The sequence below is a fragment of the Pygoscelis adeliae genome, unplaced genomic scaffold (assembly GCF_000699105.1).
Source record: "Pygoscelis adeliae isolate BGI_AS28 unplaced genomic scaffold, ASM69910v1 Scaffold105, whole genome shotgun sequence".
Taxonomy (NCBI): Eukaryota; Metazoa; Chordata; class Aves; order Sphenisciformes; family Spheniscidae; genus Pygoscelis; species Pygoscelis adeliae.
Window position 1 is genome coordinate 1,908,146 of NW_008824807.1, and position 27,749 is coordinate 1,935,894.

At 36.5% G+C, this 27,749-nt stretch overlaps 1 protein-coding gene across 1 annotated transcript in view; it reads right to left on the reverse strand.

The window, feature by feature from the left end:
* The window catches only part of SYNE1 (spectrin repeat containing, nuclear envelope 1), a 258,380-nt gene that overhangs the window by 212,395 nt on the left and 18,236 nt on the right, over nt 1-27,749 (reverse strand). The window contains 15 exon segments of the mRNA XM_009324159.1: nt 688-846; nt 1,733-1,867; nt 2,444-2,608; nt 4,511-4,669; nt 6,374-6,547; nt 6,876-7,019; nt 7,460-7,612; nt 9,117-9,281; nt 13,000-13,202; nt 14,745-14,841; nt 18,508-18,676; nt 19,227-19,339; nt 22,365-22,529; nt 23,682-23,819; nt 24,599-24,706. Coding sequence (XP_009322434.1) covers nt 688-846; nt 1,733-1,867; nt 2,444-2,608; nt 4,511-4,669; nt 6,374-6,547; nt 6,876-7,019; nt 7,460-7,612; nt 9,117-9,281; nt 13,000-13,202; nt 14,745-14,841; nt 18,508-18,676; nt 19,227-19,339; nt 22,365-22,529; nt 23,682-23,819; nt 24,599-24,706 — 2,247 coding nt within the window.

Here is a 27,749-nt window from a genome sequence, read left to right on the forward strand (position 1 = left end):
ATTGGCCTTCTGGGCTGCGAGCGCACATTGCTGGCTCATGTCCAGCTTTTTACCCACCAGCACCCCCAAGTCATTCTTGGCAGGGCTGCTCTCAATCCCTTCATCCCCCAGCCTGTATTGATACCAGGGGTTGCCCCAACCCAGGTGCAGGAGCTTGCACTTGTCCTTGTTAAACCTTATGAGGTTCACACGGGCCCACTTCTCCAGCTTGTCCAGGTCCCTCTGGATGGCATCCCATCCCTCTGGTGTGTCGACCACACCACTCAGCTTGGTGTCATCTGCAAACTTGCTGAGGGTGCACTCGATCCCACTGTCTGTGTCATTGATGAAGATATTAAACAGTACCGGTCCCAATACAGACCCCTGCAGGACACCACTTGTCACCAACCTCCATCTGGACATTGAGCTGTTGACCACTACCCTCTGGATATGACGATCTAACCAATTCCTCAATATACAAATTGGCAATTCCTCAAAATACAAATTGGCAGAAATCACAAAGCATATCTATATACTTGTTATAAACTGCACTAAGCTCAAATTAAACTTCTGTTAAAGACCCGAAGGATTGATGTGATTTAGTTGTGCACAGTGTTTGCTGGCTTATGAGTTGGTCAGACTTTCTCTTTATTATTGACATTGAAAGGTATTTCTCTAAATGCCCACGTGGTGGCATATAATTCATACCATGTGTTCCCCGATCATCCTTTCATTGCCTTCTCTTGATAACACCTTGTTCTGTCGAGCTAGTTCAGCTTTGCACTCCTCCACTGTGACCAGGAACTTGCTTTTCTGTACTTCAATCTTCAAGTGGATCAAATGATATGGGGCTTCTGTTTGAAGATCCTACACACCCACAGGGGCAATAAACAAGCACAGAGATAAAAAACTACTCTCATTACCTCAGTGTGAAGTTATTACAAACAAATTATCTAAAGACTGCTAATATAGAAAATAAAGCATGAACAGATGGGGTTTTCTCAGTATTCATTTAAGTAAATAAAGCAACTCTGCTACAAATATCTCTTAGATATATCATGATGTCATAAGTTTTTGGGGACCAGAATATGTATGTATAAGGCACATTACAGAGACATCTTGATTCTTGGCAAGATATACCAAATATTTCCTGTATAAACTAATAAAGCAAATAATAATAGTGAAACTACATTCACAACTGCTTCCAGAGGTTCCTGTTTGTGTGCTACTGAGAAACCACTCATCTGTCACTCCAGCTTTGACCTGCAACATGCTGTAGCAGGCAACAAATTCCATAGCTTATGAGCAATGTTTATTCAGTTGTTAGAGCCTTTGGCAGAAGACACAATTTAAACTGATAGCCTGATCTCTTACAGATTTCTTTTATTAAGGTTGGGAAAGTAACTGCAATCATCCAACATCAGCGTAAAGTAAGAAAAGCTAGCACCTGTTCTCAACAAATGTTCTTAACACAGGTATCGTTATGGCTGTATGTAGGGGGAGAAATTAAGGTTTCAATTTCTCACATTTCTTGACTTTTGACCACTTTACTTAACAGGGCTTTTTCAAGAGGGTATTTGTAGTTGTAACTGTATGTAATGTAAAATACATTTTTTTCCCCCAATTGTACAGGAAGCCAAATAATACAACTTTTATTTTATTTTATTTTAAATTTTTTCAACATATAGGTCATGCAGAAACATCCTGAAGTTAAGACTTACAATTTCCAGAGACATCATTCGATGTCACTAACCTTCCACTGCCTATGGAGTTTTCTCACAGCTTCCTGCAGGTTATGTTGCTCTTGTTCTGGGAGGATGTCAGTAAGTTCATCGCATGCTTTCAGAAAGGCATTTAGGACTCTCTGATCCAACTGGTTAAAGAATTCCTGAAGTTGAGGAGGAAAGTGAGAAGGTGAGAAGATGAAGCTGGTTACCTGCCAACATGAAGTTCCCTAACACGCTCTGTAAGTTTCAAGGTTATTTCTGCTGCATTGAAGAATCAATGTTTGAGCTAAGGAAAGAACTATTTCTAGCTATTTAAAGTCCAGCAAATTAATTTATTCTCAGCCAGTAACTGAGATGGTATTTTAACAAGAATACATTTTAAAGCTACATGCATAAGTAATGGTTATAATACAGACAGAGATATTAAGCTGAAAAAAAAAGCAGTGGATGTGTGAGACTGGCAAAATGTAGCGTCCTCACTCCCAATGGTTCTAATGGCAAAACTGACCCTAATTTCTAGGGGGTCTTCTCTCTTCACCTTCTGGTTGCTTACATAAATCAATAAGACGGGTGACCTTTTTTCCTTTTTGTTTTTCAACCTTAACATTAGTTTGACCTGATCTGTATAACTTCTATACGTGAAAGAAATCCACAACAATTTTAAAATTAAGTAGGCTTTTCACTTGTATGTCATGCACTCAAAGATTTCCATGAGGAAGGTCAGAGAATTTACTCACGCTATGTTTCCTGAGAAGTTCTTCAGGATTTCCTTTTTCTTTTAAGCAACAATTGGCAATCTGTATTACTTTCTCCAGTTCTGCTCGAGACTCCTCGAATTTCTTCATCAAACGGCTATTTGCTTCTATGTTTTTTCTCCAGTCACCAGCTTTTCTGACCATATTCTGAGTTACAAGAAAAGAAAATGAGCTGGCACTTTCTCACTGATTTTTATTTGCTCTCTTTTAATATGATCTTACAAAGAATGCGTTTGATTGGCTAACTTTTTCAAATATATGCCGTTCACAAGTGCTTCTCCCTTTCATCCTCCCATTTTCCCAATTTTTAATACTTAAACTAAGGCTTGGGCTAATGTCATCCTTCATTCAAATAAAATGGGTAGCTATCATTATATAGACGTCTCTGATACCTTCAGAATACCTCTGCCATTTGGCTAGCGTCTCTTTCCTAAAGCCTGCTTTCAAATGTAAAGCACCTGGTATGGCTAAAAGCTTGCCATTCCATTTTTCCTACCTCCTCCTACATGACTCTACATGAAGGTGGTTTGATCTATGGATCCAACCAGTTCCATGCTACAGGTCTTCTGACCTGGGGGAGGTTTGTAGGATTATCAAACTAGTAGGCCAGATAAGCAACCAGGTAGAAGGCCGCTTAAAAGAAAGACAGCAAATTTTGTGGTTTAGTTGCTACTCTGAAATCCTCTTGTTTTGAAACCTTAGTCACAGCTCTTCATCATTCTGCTTTGTAGTCCGTCCCAGTGCACTGCATTATTCAGTGGTTACAATTCCATAAGGAAGCAACAAAATTTACCAGGAGAAATGAACCGTTCACCAGTTCAACTGCAGCAAGGTAATTCCAACACTGCTTACTAACCATACACTTTACCATCCTTACTGATTACAAACCCCAGTGTAAGGAATTGTAATGATTTTACCCAGTGAGCTAATCAAATCTGTAGTTCTCAACTTAAACATCTTGCTAAGCCTTTTTAAAGTTTCCTGATAAAAATCTGTGTATAACAGTAGAATCATACAGTAATGTATTCTTTACATGAGAAAATGCCAGTTTCTGGATCCATAAATATTTTAACTCTGGGTATGCCATTTTGTATGGTTATGCCATGTTTTACAGGTTTATTTTCTAACACAAAAAGAGATAAATCACCATCCATCTTTATAGAAACAGAATAATTAATGTTCGACATGATAAATGTACGAAGTTACAACTGTATCTGCTTCTGTTACTATAAACTGAACTTAAATAATGATTTCTAGATTTTAAATCAAAACCCACTGATCTCTAAGTACTACCCACAAAATACAATATAAATTTTGAAATCCACCTCTCAGAGACAGCTCTTTACTGATAGGTGATTTTCTGTAGCTTAAAATTCAGTTTAGGTAGCTTTATACCGAACAATATTTGCCTGAAAACAAATCTAATAGAACCCAATATCTGGAGATCTGACTTCAAGACAATGGTTAATTTCATGCTAGAGTGGGGCTAGACTGGGGCTGAATAGCCCCGAAAATATGAATATTGCTAATAACAACATAGAGCTCTACAGGTAAGGGGAATTATAGCATATTTTTACATTAACAAATACAAATACATATTTGCAACTTTCTATTTTCAAAATCCACTGCATTTTCTGAGGAAATACAAAGCCCAGCAATAGTAGCGTTTGCAAAATTTCCATCTTCCATGCTTTGTGTGAAAGGGGATGTATGGGAATATAGGAGCAAATAATTAGCCAAGATAACAAAGTCAGAAGAAAAAAAAACAAAAAAAACCAGTGGAGCCCTAACAGGTGGATTTCAGGCTCCTCATTCCAAAGGAGCCTGAGATGTGTGAAAGTTCTCCTTAAATCCCGGGTTACTCTGAGGCAGGCTCACCTCTGAATTATTACTATCTAATACAGACAAATACTTACTAATAACTTGACACCAGAGAGGAGAGCTCTCTGTGACAGTAGCTACAGAGTGATGAAGTGGAAATATGGTAGGATGGATCAGCTGCATATGAACAAGCTTTCAAAAATATGCACCAAGGTATGACATAATTACCTGAAAAGTAATCTGAACTTGTGTAACTTTCTTCTGAAATGTTGACTGATGGAAATGCTGTAACACTTCACTCGAAGCCACACACTGCAGGATACTCTGACTATTTTTCTCAATCAGTGACAAATCTTTCTTGCAGTTTTCTTGATAAGCTACCAAATCCTGAAAGAAAAAAACATATATCCACCCTGGCCAGGAACAAAGGAGAGAAAAGTTTGGCAAAATAACAGGAAGGTATTTTTTGACAATAAGAACAAAAGGGATGAGGTCAAAGAACCATGATAAACAGACTACACAAAATGTTACGTGGAATAACACAGACCACACAACTTTCTCCTTGTATGCAGAGTCCTGTACCCAAATAGAACTCTAGCTATCTATAAAAAAAGACACCGACATGTACCCAAGTCTTTTGGGTAGTTTTAGAGAATGCAGGTCAATACATTAGTCTGTGATTTAATTTTATGGGATGTCTATATTTATTGTATAATTGTAAGTAGGCAGCAGTGAAAACAATAGACATAAGAATGACAACTCTCAGTAGCAGGTTGCGATGTTAACCTTTCTTGCCTTTCAACAAATTAACCTTTCATGTCAGCTATTGGAATTCAGATTTCATTACAAATGGCATTAAGTAATGGGAATTATACTTTAAAAAAAAAAGAGAGAGAGAAGAAAAGAAAAGAAGTTGCACAGGCTGAAAAAACATTTTAAAAAAACCTGTGGTGAGGAAACTGTTCTGCTATTGAAGGAACACTGTATTCCTCAGCACAAATCCCTGTTTACTCTCTGATCAGCAGAAACCAGCACCCTCTATATAACTGAGGAGATTTTGGTTCCTTGGTTGGCAAATAACTGCAGAAGAAACATGTCTTTTTATTGTGACATTCTGGGGCAGGTTAACCTTCAGAAGCAGAGGAAAGGAGCGCTCTTATGAGCTGCTCCTTAACCTGCAGGTTGGATACATGACTCAGCTGGTGTTCATAAACAGAAGAGGATATACTTGGGAAGATAAATGGACTGGCTTGATTCAAGCTCAGCAGATCATTTTTTGTTGAAATACAGTCAAAGCTTGAAGTCACTGGAAGAGAAGACCCTTCTTGTTGAATTATTGGGCCAATCTCCAGAGCCACTATAAGCTTGAACCTTCTTTTGTGTATATATATATATACACACACATATGAAATTAAATCTCTGTTCAAAATTTTTTTTTAAGGGACTCTAAATGTCTTTGAAAGACTTCAGCTTCCCATAAAAAATCCATTTAATTCTATTACCTGTCAAATCTGACTCTAATGAAATGTGTACAACAATCTTGAGGGACTATTTCTAGGATATATACCATACATACACAAGGATAAATGCCAATTCCTAAGCAAGATCCTCATATTTTCATATACCCTTCCAAGTGAGTTCTGACTAGCTCTGAATTCCTCCAGAATGAAATGTTTATTGGTCAGGTAGAAAAGTTAACGTTCTACTACAATGCACTTCAAAGAAACCACTTCCAGACTTGTAAGAAACTTCCATAACTGTCCAAGAAAACCTAGGGATGTTCCTGATCATGTTATTTCATCTGCTTAATAAAAAATGCAATGTATCTCTGATACTTCAGTCCAGTTTCCACTAGATTAAAAAAAAAAAAAGTCTTATATTTACTTCTTGGATTGAAACCACGGGCAGTAGGAGGGAACACGTTTCAATCTTTGTATGTTTATGCCTAGCTGACTTTAGGATAGGCTATGTTTGTTGCCTGAATATGAAGAAACATTTGCTCAGCTTACCAAGTTGCAATCCAAATTCCTAGAAAGCTAACTGTAAATATTGAGAGGCAGCAGATCTTTGTAAGATGTTTTTGAAACTTACTTGGGCTTTTTGTTTAAGAACAGTTGTAGGTTGTGCTTCAGGATCCAGGATAGAAATTATTTCATTGACTTTTTCAAGAGATTCATAAAAGTGTGTGATTTGTTTCTCCAGTTCTTCCAGTGGAGACAGCAGATGCTGGCATTCATACAGCAGGGCACAGGAATACTCCTTAACCTTTGGCCATTTTAAAGAAAAGTAATTATTAAAAAAGTTGTAAAAGTCAATAAATAGCAGCTTCCTCTGCATGTGGGTTTATATAGTTGCTACCTGCCTCTTTCAAGATAGATCAATCCTGATCCTGTATTACTTCTTAAAGAAAAGAATATTAAATTTAAGGACAGTAGTCTTAGAGTCTAAAAGAAGTAACATTTTCTCCACCCTGAATCAATCTATTTTTACTATATGTTTGTTCAAATGCATATATCTGAGCATTTATGTAGGAGAGCTTACTATTTGTTAGTTCAACAGTCAGCAACGTGTAGTAAAAAAAGTATTCTGCAACCTTGCTCAGCTGCTCTTTGATCCTTGTCAAAGTTCCAAGCATTTCATTCACTTCCTCTTGGGAAACTTCTTTTGTAACAAGTTGTGCTGTTCTTGTAACCATTTTGTACTGAGCTTCCATCGCAGGCAATTTCTGCTTAATACTCTGAAACAATGTTTCAAAAAATATTTCAACAACAGTATTTATGTATTCATGGGAGATACAAGTCTGTTCTCAAGAAATAAGAGATATACATTCCAATTATCAATTGTTTCCATTGCTGATTTTGGTAAATACTGGATCATATTTCAAATGCATGAAAACCGTGCCAAAGGCTATCAGTCAGCTTACCTGAATGTGATTTGAAACTACACAGAAAGAAATATCCAGTCGGACAGTGTTTTGGAAACGTGGTCTAAAAATGTCATTCATAGAACACAATGACTTATATTAGCTGTAGCATAAATTATACAAAAAAGCACCACTGGTAAAAAAAAATAGTAACAATGGAAATGTATACTAAAATAATTTTACATTCTAGGATTTAAAGTTACAAATTTCTCTCTTATGAAGGAGAAAGAAAGGAATGGAGGGAAGACACGTACTTCTAACTCTTGTACAAACATTTTGACATCAAGGAAGGACACTTCTACAGGGACTGAAAATTTCCTATTGCTTCCATCAATAAAAGCTGTCAAATGGGCAACACCATCCAAGTATTCCTTCCTCATTTTGTCCAGTTCGTCTGCTCGAGCGTACTAGAAAACGTAAAGTAAAGAGAAACAGACAAAAAAATAACCACCCCAAATGAGATATCTGGCAATTAAGTAATGACTTAAGAGAATGAGCATGTTTTCAGTGCAATTGTTTCCTGGAAAAATGGTATTCAACAAAATACAAAATAATGGAAACTGATCTTCTAAATTAGTTAGACACTAATTTCTACATTAGTTTCAATAGTGCTGATACTAAAAAACACAACATTAATACAAAAGGTCAGTCTTTTTTAAGGTTTGGATCATTTGGAGAATGCCAGACTCTCATTTGTTTCTAACCTAGAATCAACATCTCAATTCATTTCTCATTACCTACAGCATCAATTTTGAAAATTCAGCAAAGAGAATAGAACACGAAAAGCCTAGAAAAGCTGAAGGATAAGGGAAATTTCAATAAAAGAACTGCTGGCTGGAGGAAGGGGAAACACAAGTCTTAGAAAGTGGAAAGAGCTGTATGACAGAAATGGTGAAAAGCCAGTGAGAAAAACCATATAGCCAGCACATGAAAGAAGCTGCCGAAGTAGGGGAAGAGACATTTACATCCTGGGCATTACTGTTTCCATAGTGAATCACCCTAAACATCATCAGCAAATAAAGCTTGAAAACATTCTAGTCAACAGTCTGGAAAAGTTACAATAAAAAAGGGGCAACCATTATTTGCTTTTCCATTTAACCTGACTGCAATGGAAATAATCAGGCCAGTAAAGAAAATAGGTTCAGGGTCTTCAAATAGGCAACTGCTCTTTAAAATCACTGGAAGGGAAAAATATCATTAGATGTATATTGACTATAGCAAAGATAATTTCTAATGTGTTTATGAGGTGTGAAATACTTCTGTGTAATTTAGGTCACGTCTTCTCTTTGCTTTTGAAAGAGCAAATATAGAAACAACAATACTTTTCCAATCAGTTGAATCTCTTCCATGAGATAGAGGGTAGTTTTTTCATTTACTATCAGTGCCTCCTTGGGCACAAGATAGAAGTAATGTCTGACCGATTTGGGGAAAACATTTAGTTAATTAACTTGTATCGTACCTGCTTATGGTTGCATTACAATAGTTGAATGCAACCTTGATTAAAGAGTAGTAAAAATATTCACTTTCACCATTTTTACTGTTTAGTTTTACAGAGCTTTTACAATAAAAATAGCTACTTAAAACTAATCATTTTCTTCGAAGAACAGTAGAGGATATGCATAAATAATATTCACTGATTCAAGACCAGAGACCGTAAAGAAAAACTACAGCTTATACCAGCTGAAAATGTCCAAAAATAAAAATAAAAAGCTGTATAAGCAAAAAGATAAACAAAGGAAAAGCCCCGATAAAATAAACTGCTGTCGGGGATTCATTTCTAATTTAAATAATGATGAGCAGTTAGGCACTTCAGTAAGTTGTCCTATAGTCCTGCTAGTGGGGCAAATCTGTCTTGCTTGCATGGAGATGACAAAGTAAATATTTAAAAGTAACAGCAGCAAAACCACATACCTGCTTAACTTGCATAAACAATTCTCTCCATCTTCCATTTAGTAACAGAAGCTGCTGTTTAAGGTCTCTGGAAATGGTCTCATCACATGTTTCAATCAGAAAATTACCAGCATCATTCATGGCTGTGTGCTGTTGGATCCAATGAGGTAAGTGCCGGAAGAAATCCTGAAGAAGAAAATGAAAACACCTTTCTGAAACCTTTTCAATTAGTCTTTATCTTAAATCATGAAACTAAATTTTAATCACCAGCTAATGGCTTGATAAAACTCTTTGAACTCTGAAGCTCTTCATATCAGATATGCCATAATAGAATTTTAATGTCTGTGAACATAAACTATGGAATTAAAAATTACCACCAGTTTACTTATAGCTCATTTTACTCCAGTGAGTAGCTTCAGTTAAACTAATGGAGTTCCTCCTACAGAGACAGTTTAACTGAAAACACTGTTAGGGCTTATCTAATTTCTGTCTTGTCTTGAAACAGTATGGGCTTACAGTAACCTGGGCCATATACAGACTGTAGAAAGACTCTTCCCCGACTGTGAAGCATATGCAGCTTTCCAGGGTCTGGCATCCCAGAAGACCTGAGAAGACTGACTCTTTATCACTGTTTCCTCCTATCTCGGAGCAGGTGAGTAGGGAGGGGAAAGAGATGGTTGCCACTGGTTTTTTTCCTCTGCTCCAGTGAGACAGTCTAAATAGTCCAGCCACAGTGCCAAATGCTTCTGTGCATCTTGTAGGCAGGTACACACACATAATTGGTAGAGAAGACAAAGACCAGCTCCCTCCCTTCCTTTTTGCAATTGTTCCTAAGGCAGGTGTCTCCAGGCTCTATGACTGGAGCTACACCAGTAAACAAAACAGGATTCAACCATTGTCCCATGATTGTCCACACCTTCCCTGGCATGGTTTTGGCTTGTCCCTGCTACCCTGCTCCCAAACAACGCAAAATTCCATGGATGGCACATGGCAAGGACTGTTCCCAATAGACTGAATCATGAGGTCACTTTCTTTCAGGGGAGAAGGAGTAACCACAAGGATGCAAGCTGAACCGTGCCACTTGGTCCTCAGGACTAAGGAAGGGGCACTGACCCATTTTATTTATGACTATTGATCTACCCTATAATTCCAAGACCGTTCATTTGACAGTGACAGTCCCATGCAATCCTTTGCTCAGGGGTAGATGTGAAAAAGTCCTGTCCAACTGTACTGTCAGTCATCCCAAGTTTCAGAGCTACAGTTCTGAAACTTTATACTTGTCAGAACTCATCCACATGTAAAAAGAGTTCTGATACAACCGAAAACGTCAAATGGATGTATACTTCTCAAATTTGTTGAAGAGAGAATTGAACAATATACAGTGTTTTAAATTCCTAAAGCTGAGATCAGTAGAGTACAAGGTGCTCTGTACTGATGTATCAGTGAATAAACTTAATCATCTCAGTTAATTGTATGTGCAGTTTGAATCTTCTTCTACTCACAGTGGAGCACAACCCTTGCTTTGTGCAAATGCTATCCTCTGTGAGCACATCCAAAAGAAATTAAGTCTACTGAATCTGGCACTGGTCAGTTCTCCAATGGTCAGGCTTACTAGAGGTCAAGAGGGAAAAAGCACATGGAGTAAACTACTCATGTCCTTGCTCCCGCACACTTATTCCCACAAACCATTACCTTCCTCAGACCCTGCTGGGGAGTCTCTCCATTTCAGAAGCCAGCCTAAAGCATGTGTAAAATTTGGACAAGTTTGGAAGGTAGTGTGAAGCACACCTTGTTCTCAATTAAAACAGTGCAGCTCCTTTTAAGGAAGTCCCCACGTGAGATCTAGAAGCCCTCTGGTACCCTTTGGATACGGCTGTTGGAGAAAGGTGTGGGAGAGCACAGTAACAATGGGGTTATGATGGGAAGTGCTTAAGAGGTACTGCAAGTAAATAAAGGAGTTGTAGAAGGAGCGGTTTATTCATCAATATCTTTACTGTTAAATTTCTAGTACTTTGCAGTAGAAAAATCTGATCTGTTTTGCAAATCTTCTGTGCTACAGGTTCACAATAAGGTTTCTGAAAACAGAAGCCAATGAGGAAGCCAACAAGCCACTTTCTTTTGCAAAAAGAACAGTGGTACTTGCTGGTCTTGAAATCATACGGGGAAAATGGAAAGAAGAAAGCATGACAACATGGTAAGGGGCTACTATGGTCTTTGAATAGGATAGAATATGGCGGGTTTTAGTAATGCAGGTAAGGTTTGCAAATGACCATCAATGAAATCTTTGTATCATATTACTGATATATTTGTGGTTTTACAGAACAAATATTTGGAAATGTTTAAAAAGGTTTTACGCCATATTCCAAGCAATAGTTATCATCTGTCACCTAGGATTCCAGATGCTTGTGCTGATGGCTGTATGACTATTAATTGTACAAAGCAATATAAATATTGCTTTTGGTTTTAATAACCAAGTATTAAAACTGCTAAATCAGAACTATCCTTGGAACTATCTAAGTGAACAGTATTGTTGTGGAGTGCTAGACTCAACATTAACAGTAGAAGTAATTGTTAAATTATGTATCTCAGTCTACAGGCGGATTATGTTACCTCTCAGTAATCTTTAACAGTTCCGAGCCAATGTAATTTTAAGAAGAAATTAGCATTTTGGGAAGAATAATGCTTTCATGTCTAAGGTTTTCAACAAGGCTTCTTGAAACTCTTCATATATCAGAACGGTAAGAAGTACTTGTTGGATTTAGGTCAGAAATCAGAAGCAAGTATATACTGTATGGATATGTTCAGATTTCTGCTTTGAAAATCTTTAAAAATAAAGTTATAAAACTGATCAGAGAAGTAAATAATTTTATTTTATTCATATATGTGGATATAAGAATATTTCATTTTAAACACTGCCAAGTTACTCACATAAAACATACACAAGGAGCTAAGGTCAACCTGATCAGCTGAGGTCATCCTTCCTGCTCAGTAATAATAACTGTTGGTATTTATATTGTGCCAGACTATTGAATACTCTTCACAGGTTTATTTAAAAAGTGTATTCCATTCTTGTACATCAATTTAAAATAACAAACTTTTACCAAAAATTATACTTTTCTGTCATGTAACATGAAATGCTAATTCCTGACCTGATGTCAGTTTGACATCTTACAACCTATGAAAACCATACTTTGGTGTTAAAAGCTGTATAGCTGCTACACTGGGACTGGGTGAAAATGTAGCACCTATTAAATGCAGCATTATTCAAGTCAGTCTGGGTCATTATTGAAGTTTCACAAACATAAATCTTAGTGCTTCAGTATTCTAATATTAGAACAGAAAAAAAAGACAGCAAAACTATCTTTATGACTGCAGGTCCCCAAAAGGAGCTGTCTAAAAGTTTTCTAAAATGCCAGGGAAATGGACGAATTACTTACCCATCAAACATAACAACACATATTAATAATGTTGTCTCGTGAAGGCAACTAATATTGAAATCTGTCATCTTTATGGTAGAAAAATCAGTGGAAAAAATAATTTTCTTTAAGTCTGTTTATATGCAGCACATGTTGATGCACTTTGGTGTTAAGAGCTGTATTTGCCTTTGAGTGAATCATGTAACATTCCTACCTCTGAGCAATACTGCTGCCCTATATTCATGTCAAAGATGCCTCTAGCCATGTTATCACAGATGATGCCTTCCTTCATTGTGTGTATATATGTATATGTCTGTACATGCTATACGTGCAAACATTGAAACACCTATGATGAATGTAGACAGTATGCCAGAAACTGAAAAAATCTCTCCCTCTTGTATGACACTTTATAAAACGACCTAAGCAAATGCAAAAACATATCCCACGTTTCATAATTTACAAAATAGCCAGATACAATTAGTGCATACCTTTTTAGAATGTTCAGGCTGATTCAGCATTTTTTCAGCATCTTCCAGCCACGCTTGCAAACCTGCCACAGTGCTGCTGTATCTGTCCCAGTTAGCAATTACTTCTTCCAACATGCTTCTTACACTTCTCACCTCTACCGAGAGGTTCCTCCACTGTGCTGTTGTTTCATTCATGAATTTCATCACATTCTCAACTTCTTCCACTGAGATACAGGAAAGACATTAGTTATTTTGCTTCATTATTATTTCTGTAAAGCTTAATTTTATGTTATGTTTATCCACTCTCATCAGGGAATTATATTTTACTGCAACTTCTATTTCAGTAGGCTTTTATATACATATGCTCAGTTCACAGCCCAATTTTAGTGCAAAATTACGACTGAGAAATTAAACCTGTGAATTAAAGACTAAGGAAAGTACATAAAATGAGTGCTATATTAAAAGTCACACTGCATATTCAATGTGACGTTTATTTCTAATCTTTAATAAAAGAAATCAAGAGAGAAAGTTTCCTTAAAAAAGCAGAAAATAATAGAGGTGTATAATGTACAAACACATACTATGTCTGCATTGGAAAGTACTGAATGAAATTCTGATTTTCCTTCCACCGACTTTAAACCCCAGCTGCTGCTAATTTTTGCCATTTAATTTTTAGTATTTTCCTCATGGCAATAAAGGAACAAGTGTGTCCTCATTCCAGAAGAAAAAAACAGAGAGAAGAAAAAGGACCCAAGCAAATCCTGAGACTTCATAAAACAAGCGGAATATAGATAATTTAAAAAACATTTTTTAGCTAAAGTGTCCTCTAATTTGCACTGCTGTTTCTGAATTCATATAAGCGAGTAGCTGCCCTTTAGAAAAAAAAATTATTGGATTTTTTTAATAGTGTTAAATAAATCTATTAATTTTATTCTTTATAAGAATACCTTGTAAAAATGTTTACTTTTGTAAAATTTGAGTGTCACTATCATCAAATTACATTTCACAACAAAAAGAGATATCCATTTTCTCTCCACATCTGCTAACCACTTTAGCAGCTGCAGCAATCCTCCACCGACATTATGGTGTTATCTCCTCAGCAGAGATTAAAGTGATCTCATCTCTGTAACTATCTAGGTCAAATATTGCCCTCATGCATTCTCACTGAACTCACCAGTGTTCAGGAATTACAGGAGGCAGCTGTTCAATGAGCTACACAAGTTTCTCGTGTATATCCATACTTCAGCTATCACTTGGGTTTCTTACAGGTTTTCACAGTTACTGAAGAATCTTCAATAAATCAGGGGATGTTTTTGCTACTATACCGATACTGGGACCAGCTCTCTATTTGTCTTTTTCTAGTAAATGAAGCCAAGCCAGGGAGCATTTCCAGGCACCAGAACATGGTCTTCCCTACTCCTAATTTGGTGTCTGGCACATTTTTGGCCCAAATCAACAATACTGAAACAATCCAGAAGTTAGCATGGACCATGGACTTCTCCCATTAGGAGATCTGAACATGACTACCCTCTTCTGGAGATTAAGAAATCTTAGCAGCAGGAGGGCAGGCTGCTTTGTACCAGCTGGCTTCATGCCAGAGAATATGTGAAATTGCTACTAGAGGGTGTAGCCTCTCTGGTGAACTGGAGCTGCTGTACAGCTCTGCTGCATGGAAGAAACAAATATTAGGAGATCTTTTTAGAGGATACTTATGTCTAAAGAGATTAAAATGATGTCCCCATGATGAAAGAAACACAGGCGTTTACCTGAGCCATTTGCTTTGGCATACATTTCAGCTGCTCTTTTCAAGATCTGGTAAGTAACTTCATACTGCTCAAAGAACTTACTGTTTTCAATAACAGACTGAAAAGAAAAGAAAAATTACGACAGACAAAATAAAGATAGATATTAAGAATAAGGATAATTTCCATAAAGTTACATCAGAACAGTGATGACAACTTTTAACTTCATTATTCCTCCATTCATTTTTTTCATCATTATAAAACAATTTTTAAATTATCATCACTATAAAATAATATGTAAATTTCACCTTCTCAAATTAATGGTACAGCAGAGTCTCCCTTTACAAATGTAGTTTATTTACTTTGCGTATGGAAAGATTATTTAATATGTTCTTAGTTAGTCTGCTAGTTGCTGACTTGCTGAAACTCACTAGCATATGATACTTTGAATGTGCAGGAACTGAGCAATTAACTTAAAAGTTATTTAACGGAAACTGTTTTACACTGAAATCTAAGTGGAATCATTTTAGTAAAAGAGAAAATTTCATCCATATATGTAACCACAAAAATCAAATCCAGTTAAACTTTAAAAATTGTTCCTGTAATAAGCCTTTGCAGAAAGGCAGGTTTCACTTTAAGAGATGAAAAACATTTGACTTATCCTTCAGTTTTCCTTTACCTCCTTTGCAATTGGTAAAAAATAAGATTAAAGGAACACTGCACAAAGAGATGCTGCTTTTCCAAAGTGTGACACAGCACTTTTCCATTGTGAGTGATGTTTTAGCCATGTAATGTGTTATAGCGCAATGAATAATTTATCTGCAAATATTTTGGTTACAGAGTTATGGCTATTTATCATTTATGGCTCTTTATCCCTTATGGCAAATGACACTGACTTTTTTTAAAATCTTTTAGAAATGTTACTTCCTTTAAGTGCAATATATAATTATATCTTTATATTATGCAAGCATATTATATCTTGCATTACCACTGTTAAAAAAGGGAGAAAAATCTGCTTTTTTACAGGGCTTTTATATTGCTTTACCTAATGTACTTATCTAGAGTTTTGGAATGGTTTTGTAACTTATACTACCTCACATGCCTCCCCAGTTACAGATCTACAAAGTTAAGGCAAGTACATCTCACATATGTCTACACAAGCTTTGGAACGTCAGAATAGACAAAATTCTATGTGTACGAGTGTGATTTTGGTAAAACTAGGTTTCAAATGAGGTCAAAGTTCAATGTACTTTGAAGAGGAGAATTACATTTTGTGTATTCATCAACCCACATTATATAAACATGAAAAACAGTTTTAAAAATTAATCTGCCTGCCAGTATAAATCTAAAAATCTATTTTAAAACATTTTACAGTTGCTATGTCAAATCACCACAGTTCTCTAGTATGTAATTTAGAAATGTGTGTATAACCAAGGAAACTAGAAGTCAAGGACAATCAGAATTTTTCTGTGCTCTATTGTTAAAAAAAGTATCTGGCATGTATAAAGGACTCCCTGCTTTACCATGAATTATGTGACATAACCATACACACAGACATTTTACTCTGAACCAAAAACTGCAAGACTTCATATGAGAAAGTAAAAGACTGTATCAAACTACTTATATAATACTGATCTCAAGAGCAATTGGAAATATTTTCAAAAATTAAATATAGACATTTTACTGATTAATATTGTCTCCCATCTGACAAGATCCCTTAAAGAAAATATGTAGCTTTCCCCAAATTTCTATAGCATACAGTGCTAAAAAAGTGCTAATACAGCAATGCCAAAACACAGTTCCGTGGGTTAAAATCCATGGATAACTGCACCCAGTATCTCCATTACAGCTGAGGCTTTGGTACAGTATATTCTTCAGGTTGATGGTGTACAATTTATGCTGACCTTTACTTCTGGTATATGACAGAGAGGTGAAAAGAAGATGGGATAAGGTAACAACCACCACTTTTATTTTTCAGCTACAGTACATAAACATTTTCCAGGCATATGTTCTATCCAGATCCTAACTATGCATGTTCCTAGAATGCTGACATTGCTCAGTCTGCTTTGGCAGACAAACAAACCTACATTTTCATCTCCTACTAATATAGTCACTGACTATAAGGTACTGACTACAGCTTTCCTACATAAGACTCCTAATTTACTGGAAGAGTAACACTTGGCTCTTGTCAAAACCTAGAAAATTGCTCCCAGGTAAGCCAAAGCAAATAAAGTCTCTCCATCACTGGACACCTGGAAGGAGCTGGAAGTCAAGAGCACCAGGAATGAAACTGAGCTCTATTTATCTCCTTGTCCCAATTTCCTCATTTTGATGTGATGCAGTTTCATAAATGATGCAAAGAAGCATTTTTTTCCCCCTAACGACCATCTCAGCATTAGTGGTCTGAAGCACAAGAATAACTGAGGCAATCACAAAATAATATACAAATTCACCACTTAATGTTCATTTTAAAGCAAAAAACAAGAAAGTGATACAAAATAATAATCCAAAAGTCAAGCTATCCATTTCCTCATTATTTCCCTTGTCACCTTTTAGCAGTTTTTGCGAGTCTTACAGAGTATACAAATGGACTATAACTCCTAGCTGTTGCACATTACTCTACCAAACTATGTTATTTTAAATAACTATCTGAATTTTGCAAAGCTTGTCTAAAACAAGGCTTAACTCCTGAATTTTTATGTGTCCCTAACTGCTAAAGTTTAAACATAGAAAGGGAAAAGTGTGAACAGGTCTTCAATTCTCACTTTGTAGAGGAACTTTGTTGAGTTTGAAGTTTTCTTCCAAAGCAATAAAAACTATCAGGCTGTGGGGGCATCAATAACTTTCTCTACAGTGTCCTGGCTCTGAATGGTTCTACAACTGTATGAATTCTTTCCAAACTGAATTTTCCTGTGCAATTTTCCTCGTATAGGTTAGCTATAAGGGGAAAAAAGTATTTAGTGCAGCCCTGCTTTTGAAAGAATCCCTCATGCCCTAACGTAGAAGTTCAGCACTGGTACCGTTCTACCAGCCACTTGGCACTGCAAGTGTGGATTTAACAAGATACAGCAGCATAAGACTGAAAGGGAACATATCAATGAGCGTTTGTAAGTCAATAGCCTCTGTTTCTTAACATAATATATGGATGATGCAGAGCTGGAGCAATCTCTTTCCAGAACAGAAATAAAGTAATGGGTTTAATATACTAAGGCTGAGCAGGAGAAGAAAAAACGTTCTTTAAAAGAATAAAATGACTCCCCTATCAGTATAGTGTATTAAACAAGTACACAGAGGCAGCATAACTTTTTTTTTTTTTTTTCCTTCATTTGGAGGACTTTAAAAAAAGTACTGTGGGGGACTGCATGCCAAAAACCTCTTATAACTCTACACTTAATTAATCTGTGTATAGTCACTATAAAGTGCATCTATGCGGTTGTAAAAGATGATGAAATTAAGTTCTTTGGAATTGCTATCTAAGGTAAGTAAAAGTCTAGGATTTGGAACCTCCAGATGTGCTTGGTAAGTTGATGGTCGGACAGTTAGCAGCTGGGACATTTTTTTAAAGAGATGGTGTGAAGAGAATCATTTTCATTTTTAGCCTTTTGACTAAAGTTCCTCCATAGGGAAGACAGATTCACCTCTGAAAAGATAGTCCATAGGAATGCAGTCATAAAGTAGATGACTGGCAAGTCTCATTTCTGTTTCTGTTCTTTTATTCATTTCCAGCAATGGTAAATATGAATATTTAAAAAATAATTATAAAAAGAAGACGACAACCCTAACTTACAATATAATTTTGAAGAAGTAGTTCCACCGACTCTCGCCTTCCATATTTGATAATCCATGATTTTAACTTCGATTCTGCAAGGACTAAGAGTGACAGTAGACGGTACTTCAGTTCCAGAAACTCCATCTTCAACAGATGGAGCTCAGATGAGGAGACAACAAAATTAAACCTATAAAATGAATCACACTGTAGTAAAATACAACAATATTCATTTTTGCAGGAGAGACTGAAATCTTTAGTTACAGTTCAGCTATTTTTCTAATCTTTCACCTAATTCAGAGTCTACAAACATTTAATTATGCATGATGATCATTCTGATGACTGCTCTTGAATAACAAATCAATTACATTCTGTTTATTCATAGAAATCATCAGTTTACATCTCTTACTAAGTTTTGTCAAGTCATTTTTCTTTTCTTTTTTCACATGCATCCTGGCTGTTGTTATATAACATTTCTTCCAGGGACAAGTAATAACAGGATCAATGTAAAAAAGTATTCCCTTCCAAAACCCATAGCTTATTTTGATTCTTATCAATCTTTAATGCATCAGGCTTTTCGGTATATTTTTATGTATATTCTAGGAGGTTTTTCCTTCCGATTTTTTCATGCTTGCTGCTGAGAAACATAATTAGACAGTGATTTCTACATGAACAGATTAAAAAGCAAACCGGTTCCCTTTCATTCACAGAGGGTTTTTATTTCAGATTGAAAGCCTTACCTCTCTGCCATATCCTCTAATTGGTCAGGTGGAACAGGCACTCCGTTAACAGACCTGGCCCCGTGGATCTCATGGAATGCCTTTTTGTGACCATCTATGTTTTTCAGCAGATCCTGATTTGATTTTAAGAGAGAGAGATTGGGGGGGGAGGCGGGGGGGGAGAGAGGAAGACAGAGAGAAAGAGGGAGAGAGAAGGCTCACAGTAGGCTATCTAACTAATAAGCACAATTTTAAGCCTGCACTGATGACTCAATACAGTTAACTATTTGATCATGCTCTCACATTTGCATGCAAGGTTATGCATACCACAAAAGCATTTACATCAACTTGAACATTTATATAGGGAATCCCCTTATAAGATGCTCTGCTAAAGCTATGTCTAACAATTATGGAAGATTTTAAAACAGAGGATACACTGCAAAGGTTTAACAAAACAAGAACTCTTAACTGTATTAAATAATCCCTGGAATGCAGTCTGCGAATACTCTAACATCACAACAGCATAATCTTGCTAAATTTACTCTTTACATCTTTATAAGAGATACTAACCTTTATTAAGTACAGATTCAAATTTTCAGCAACTAATCTACTCCACTATATATAGGCAGAAGATCCACAGCTCCTTATGTAAGTACATATTCAATGTTTAGTGAACTTTTCACTCTCTCAGCATCAAAAGATTTCAGGATCGCTCTCTCTATATTACACGAATGAATGCAGAATGTGGTACCTGACCTGTATTCCTGTGATAAGAATTGTACCAGCAAAAACCTTACAGCAGAGCACATTTCAACTGTAACTAAGCAACACCGCTTCAAACGGCTTCCTGGAGATTACATATTAAAATGAATGACTGGCAGTAGTCTTTGAAGAGGTACTGTAACAATAACACATCAAGTCCCCAGCGGCTGAGAGGACACAGAACAGTGGGTTTTTTACTGCATAGAGACAGCTCCTGGCACAAAGTGCTCAGAAGCCTATCAGCAAAGGAAATTACACAAAGGTCCCCCTTTCTCACCCGGGGGAACAAAATGCAGGCTGGTGTATCGATCACAGATGTCTATGTACTCCTATGTGCTGAAGAAGGGTTTCTTCCCAGTCAACGCCCAGTGTTCGCACAGCAGAAATTAATGGTAATTCACCGGCTCAGCTCACCAAATGGTCCCACTGTCCCCACCAACCCACCTATATTTTCATTGTTTTCCACTTCAGCCAAGACCTTGTTGTGAAGAGAAATGAACTGGGCTTTCTCAGATGCAAATGATGCACTGATTTTACTACGGGAAAAACTCCACTGAAGGTATCCTGTGACTAACATACTCTCACATAAAGGAAAGGCTTGGAACAAGTATCTCGGCCAGCTGCATTTGAGACTGTGCCAGACAAAAAGGGATGCCCCTAACATGCATTGGTAAGTCCAAATAAAACCCAGTAGTTTCATCCAACATCAACTGGAAGCCCATGAAAACTTTTACATAGTGTTCTCATGAAGTGAAATTGTGCTCTACAAAATGACCCTCAACAAGCACATTGTTCTTAATTTCTGGGTCTTGGTGGCAATATTAACTAAGATAAACTTAAGTGCTTGCCTGATTCCATTAAGGTTTGTCCAAATAAACTGGTACATTTTGTATTAGCTTCAAAATGGCCATATGCTATAAAGTTCACTAAAATAACCCATCGTCAGATGAGACAAAGATATAGAGAAAGTGATGACGTCACCTGAACAAAATCATAACAAACAAACCCCAACAACTTCCTAGGAAACAGGGACTCAAAAAACCCCCACTAATGCATTTCTGGTACTATCCAAGAGCACATTAGGACTCATCACAAATCTGAGTGACAAAACAAACTCCAGGAACAGATATAATTACCCATGCTTCTCTTGAAGCTTTCCCTGTCCCACTCCCATGGGAAAACTGCCCTGGCACAGACTAACCTAAATCAAAGTTTATTTGTTGGTGTAGAAATCCCTCACCACAGCATTTCTGATGGAAAGAAAACACAGCTTAGGGACACACTCTTTTGTGTTTCTTATGAATGTATTAAAGGAGGTCTATAGTGTTCACATTATAAGAACAAAAAAGTGTTTGACTTGCTTTTTTTAAACAAATGTCAAATCTTATGAATCCTGAAACATTTGATGTTAAGAAAGCTAATGAAATTTAGCATTACAAGAGGCTAGACCTTGAAAGAAAACAGTATCTTCCTCATAGATTTTAATATTGTTTTGGTTAAATTTTATTAGCCACCACTTAAGTTAGAAGAGCTGTCACTGTTCTAATAAAGAGTAATCAGAAGACCCAACTGATCTTCCAGATAAACTACCATTGTCTGTCACAGCTGTTCTGAGATGACCATGAAACTTATCAGCTTTTCATTATATGCCATTACTTTTTAATAAAAAACCCACCCATATCCAAAACACAAAAAATAACAAAACTACAATCAAGTTTTAAAATAGTAGCGATAGAGAAAAAAAGCAATATAAAATACAGCCTTACTGCCACAAGTGCAGCCTTTCTCTACACCATCTTTTTCCTTTCTCTGTCATATTTCCTGGTTCAGTTTCACTTATCATCTCACCAACAATTTCTATCTGTATTTTTCTCATATATATTACAGAAATGCACAGACAAACCTCACAGTTTTGATTTTAAATGAGAACTTGGACTCAGCAAAGAACAATGGCAAAGGTATTTAAATTCATATGGAAAAGTTTCCTGTTTACCACAGCAGAGGGGACTTCTCATGCTATTTGTCATCACAAGACTATGAAAATTCACTTCATTCTATTTTTTCCCCCAGTGCATATCACCTGCACCTATTTCACCTAATAAGTTCATATTGGTTGAACAATGCACCCGACTTAGGAGCTCTCTGTGGAATTTTACCTGACAGAAATCCTAGAATAGGGGAACAATTAAAATATTAATACCTGATATCTCTCAGATAGAAGCAGGAGGAACACTCAAAAGCAGTTTTGAGTATTGCTTGTAAGATACAGATATCACAGTTGAAATCATCACTAAAAGACACCCAGCTTTAGCTACCATCAAGATGACACCACCAAGATCATTTACAGCTTTGGAAACAATGAAATGTAACGCGCAGAATGAATGCATGTATATCTACCTTATGTTGTTCAAGCTTCCGGTGTATAATGTTCGCTGTTTCCTCATGAGCTTGCTGAACTGTTACTTCTTCCCTCAGAGCAGCCTCTGCTCTATAAAGCCAAGCACCGATGGTACCCAAAGGTGCAGGAAGAGATTTATCAAGGTGTATGTGCCAATCAAGTAGCTAGGGAATAAAAGTAAGAGGATTGAACTTCCTTCCTTGCTTAATTATACAAACAAGTATCTTGAGAAAAAACAGATTTTATACTGTAGGACCAAAACCCCACATAACAGAGTATGTTTGAGACATAAACCTAGGTGTATTACTTCACATTAGTTCTGAAATTATAGCATTCTCACAGGCAACAAAATCTCTATAAGGATTTGTTGATTCATGTATTTCCCTTCCAGAATGGTAACTGAGTTACAGAACTGACCACATATAAACTGGAACAACTGACAAGCTAAAGATATGGAATTTCATCAGTTAATAGGCACAGCAAGGGATGTGAGACCTTCTTCCACCCAATGTCATTTATTTCATGCTCTTGCATAAAATCTTTTTATCTCTATTTTAAACATATTTTCTATGTGTAAAGTGCAAATGAGTCTCAAAGGACTGTGGCATTGAGAATATAGCAGTAAAATACCATGTCTTATTGGCAATCCCAGTTATGAGAGTGAAAAATAACTAAAATTATGTCAGAACTCCAGAATATTTTTAAACAGATCTTCTGTTAAATATGTGACATAAACCCCCCCATATATACACTGAGTAATAATGATTTAATAACTTCTTATTTTGGACAAACAGTATAACTCGCTTGCGATTTTTCATTCAATTATTACAAAATTAGTATCATAAATACTAATATTAATTTATTGCTATTGCAACCAGGTCAAAAATAGCATTAAAGCCTCATTTATTGATAAAGTATTCAGTATTACACAGAAGCTTTTTTTAGTTATATTAAAAAATGTTATACTAGAATTTCTCCGGTAACCAGCATTTCAAAGGGACATTGTGCATGCTTTTCTTTTTATCAATGATGTTTTGAACTTGGCTAAGCACTGTTAACACACTTTCAAATAAAGGGAAACCTCAAAGTATAGTCCTTTTCTTGAAGTTCGTCTTCTGCCTTTGAACAATATTAAAGATGGTAGTGCAGTAAATGTTCTCAAAACAAATGCAAAATAATTTAACAGTGCCAGAAATTTGGTCCATTTTTAGGTTCCTAATGCCTAATAAAACCAATAGCAACCAGCTGTCTAAATGATTTTAAATTCTCATCCTTCATTTAATAAAAAATATATAGCATAATAATTTTCAACTTACCCTGGAAGAAACTCTGTCCCATGCTTGCTTCACCATAGCTTGATCAAGTGATAATTTACCATCTTTCCTTAATGACTGGGTTACAAGTTCAATCTGTTTCCTTTTTACCTCATATTGTACTCTGAAATGCTTAAATGACTGCACAAAGAGAAAATCAAACCAATGTAGTACAGAGTCAAAGAATGAAATTCTTCAACATTTATGGAGTACTACAACCTATGACAATTTTGCACTGATAGAAGTCCTAATCCTTCCCAAAAAGAAGTAGCAGTAAACTTGTATATTTACACTGAAATGCATTTTATTAAAGGTTTTAATAGACTGTAGAATCCTCCAGGGAAATATAGATAGGACTTTTGTATTTCCCTTCAGTTATTAGATGCCTGAACCCTATGTGAAATCAGATAAACTAGCAAATGGATTAAATGCTACTTGGGACAGACAGTGGCTGCTTTTAGAGAACAGCCGAGCTTCAGGAGAAAATTTAGGCCAAAATTTATATTGCTGATTTAGACATTCACCTTTGAGAGAGGAGTTAAAAATGAAGCTCTAAGCCCTGTCCTCTCCACCTGTCGCCTCCTTCAGCCTTCAGTCATACCTCCCATCTGAGCTATATCACGCAGGATCTGGAAGGACTGTACAGACACATGCTCACTTCTAACTAGGACAGTCCTTATTCACACTGCTAGAAAAAGCTCTGTGTTAGGCAAACCATCTGTGCACTGTTCTACGTAGCAAAGCTGAAGCTGACATTATAATTCCTCCACCAATACAAGGAAAGACTGTTTGTGTCCTTATTTCTCTAAACATCAGTATATTGACTTGCATATATAGAGATTGCATGAAATACTGCAGTATATGTTACACGTAACGATGACAATAATGTCTTATCATAAAAAATTTTCCCTATTGCTTACCTGGTATTTCTCCTGTAAGCTTGTTTCTGCCACCTGTGCTCGGGCTAAGTCTCTTTCAAATTGTTCTGCCCACACTTTTAGGTCTCTCAGCATCAGTCTGTCTTCCTTCTGTGATTTAGTACAACCACACACAAAAAAACCCCATTGCAGCCTATTAGTAGAGGTGTCCAGAATATAACATATATATGTTATAGTCCAGAAATTAACATCTCTCTAGCAAGTCAAGATCATTAGCTGTAGTGAAAGCCAATGGAACATCTGGGCCCAATTCTCTCATCATTTATCTTCATACAGTCTAACTGAAAAGCACTTCCTGAGTGTAAGAGGAGAACTCAGCATCTAGACATGAGTCTTACAGTGGTGAAATCATGACAATTTGGGACATTGCAGTCTCAGAGATATTACTTGCAGTAATATCTGGTGTTAAATTAACACAAAGTCCTTTAAATATAACTCAACAGCTAATTTTAGTCTTCCACATATTTGCAGAGTCAATTTTCAGTAAAAGTTAATTGAGCTGAGACAGGAGAGGCTTTTATCATCTTTTACTACCATTTTATTATCTGGTCTGCTATTTCTGAAAAAAAAAGTTATTTTCTGAGTGACTTCAGGGCAATCCTTGACATCAAGCTCCCAGTGCAGAAGTTGGCAAAATATTTTGATAGAGAATGTTTTAACAAGGAAAATGAAAAGAAAGAAAGAAAACCCAATTGTATTCAGTTTCTTTTCCTTCCATGCCATTTTATGGCTTTGAAGAACAGCATACTTGTTTTACAGTTTTGCTTTAACACTTCAGCCTATCATGGCACTGGTGCTTTGCAAGGCTGCAAAGTTCTCTGCAGAATTCAGTGACCTGGCAGTGAATAGAAAAATACTAACAGGAAATCTCAGGTCTGTGAGCATGTTATATGAGAAGGTTAGCAGAAAACAGAAAGTTTTTTGTGCACTGTGTAAGTAGGCTAATCAAGCAGGATACAAGAGTCCGTCTCAGATTTCCCACCAATGAACCATATGTGCTGGCTGTTAATCAGAAGCTACTCTTTGAAACCAAAGAAGCCATATTACTGTAAAATTTGTGAGAAACAGATCTATTACAGAGAACAAATGCAACACCACATCATATGAGTTAATCACCTAAAATGAGTGATTAAGTTTCAAGCATTACATGAGAGAAGAAAAACTGGACCATGTGATAAAAAAGAATAGCCACTGACTGTATTTAAGAAACAACGTACTTTCTTTTAAGAAAAGATCCTAACCTGGGAAAGGAGCCAATTATGGTTCCTTTCTTTGAAAGCTGCCTCAAATATGTAAAATATAACTTTCCTTAATAATTTTAAAAGCATAGACCTATTGCTTCATTTCCGCTGAGGGAAGGACAGGATCCTAAGATAGGAAAGAAACCCTTCTTTCATGTATTTCTACTAATTCTCTTACTGACTCTCTACTCAAAACAGCGGTAGTTAGTTGGACAGAATTTGCAAAGCAGATTGTGCAAATATCACAGGTATTATAACTGTTAACTCACTAGGTAAATTCTTAGCTGGGTAGTTGCAGCAAGGTTAACATGATCTTAGAGCAGCTGTGCTGGAACAAAGTTCACTATAGCTCATGCTCCTGTCTTCTGACACTTGCCAAAAGTTGGTACCTGAGAAACAGTGTAGGACACCTATGACACTTCCCTGCTCCAGCTATTTGTAATACTGGCATTTCCTTGACTGCACATAGTGTCCCCAGAAGCCAAAACTCCTAGTGCTTCCATCTTCTCAGATCATTTAAATATAGAGAAGGCTAATAAAATTCCTACTTTTGTGGTCTGATAGTTGGATCTGTGTGTGGAAAAATAACACCAAGACTCTTTGAAATAAACAGCAAAGCCAGGACTATCCCCTATGAGTAGAAGAACATAAGAAGAGAGAATTAACTCCTTCAGCCATCAAAAAAAGAACTTTGGTATTAAATGCACTCCATTCATTAGAAGTTACAACTTTAGTGAGACTGTTGAGATCTCTATTAATAGTTAGCTTTCAGCTCCATAAAGGCAATACTAAACTATGCATCTTAATGGGTTGAAAGTCTTATAACAATCCTACTAACTGAAACTTTAAGTAAGACATTCTTCGAGTCAGGAAGAGAATAAGTGTTGTCACAATGTTGTGTATATTACTTTTAGTTCACACTATAAATACAGTTTTGTAAAACACTGGCTTTTATTCCTCTATGGCTCATGCTCTTATTGCTGAGAAGCACCTCCATAAGGCAAGTCTTTGCAAGAAGAGCATCTGTGTGGCTGCAACTGTTCGTACAGCAATGTGAGCAAAATAGGTATTTTGCAAGATTCCTGTCAACATAGCTTAAAAATTTAATGATGGCTAAAACTGGGTCTGACCAAATCTTTTTGAAGTAGAATATCACCGGGATCAAGAACACCACTATGGTACCTGAAGATAAAGAACACAGGAACAACCACACCTCTCTTAAGTCACATACCGTTTCTCTGACATTAAGTGAAAAGATAAAGTTAACAGGTGGCATTGAATCTTCTGCAATTTTTTTTTTTACTATTTAGTTTGACAATTATTTGTTTACTTTGTTTAATTGCAGAAGATTTAGGTGTTTCAGTAACCGCCTAACTGAATGTTAAGACATTGTGCAACAATGCGTGGTAAGCATTTTATTTATTTATTCATACATTTTCACAGCTTTCCAGTACAGCGCATCACTTATCACCTGCAAACTTGGTTCTGTGGTCCTTGGTTGATACAAAAGCATTTTAAAGTCTCAGTTTGGGTAACCGACATAAAAGATTCACTTTCTTAGACGCCAAGGCACCTTGTCACCAACACCCCCCAGGTCTAATGAGCTATCATTCTTAAAAAAAGACTTTAATTACTGCCTAGTGGTTCTTACTCTTGGTAAAAAAATATCAAAAGGATATTCTTACAGATATGTAAACTATTTTCTAAAGCCTGCACATCTGAAGTAGCATACAGATCAGAACATAAACCATCAAAGGTTATGGTTTATGCGAGCAGGATGAACCCCCCCATAATCCAAGAGGAAGCAGTCAATGACCTACTACACCACCTGGATGCTCACAAGTCTATGGGGCTGGATGGGATCCACCCGAGAGTGCTGAGGGAGCTGGCAG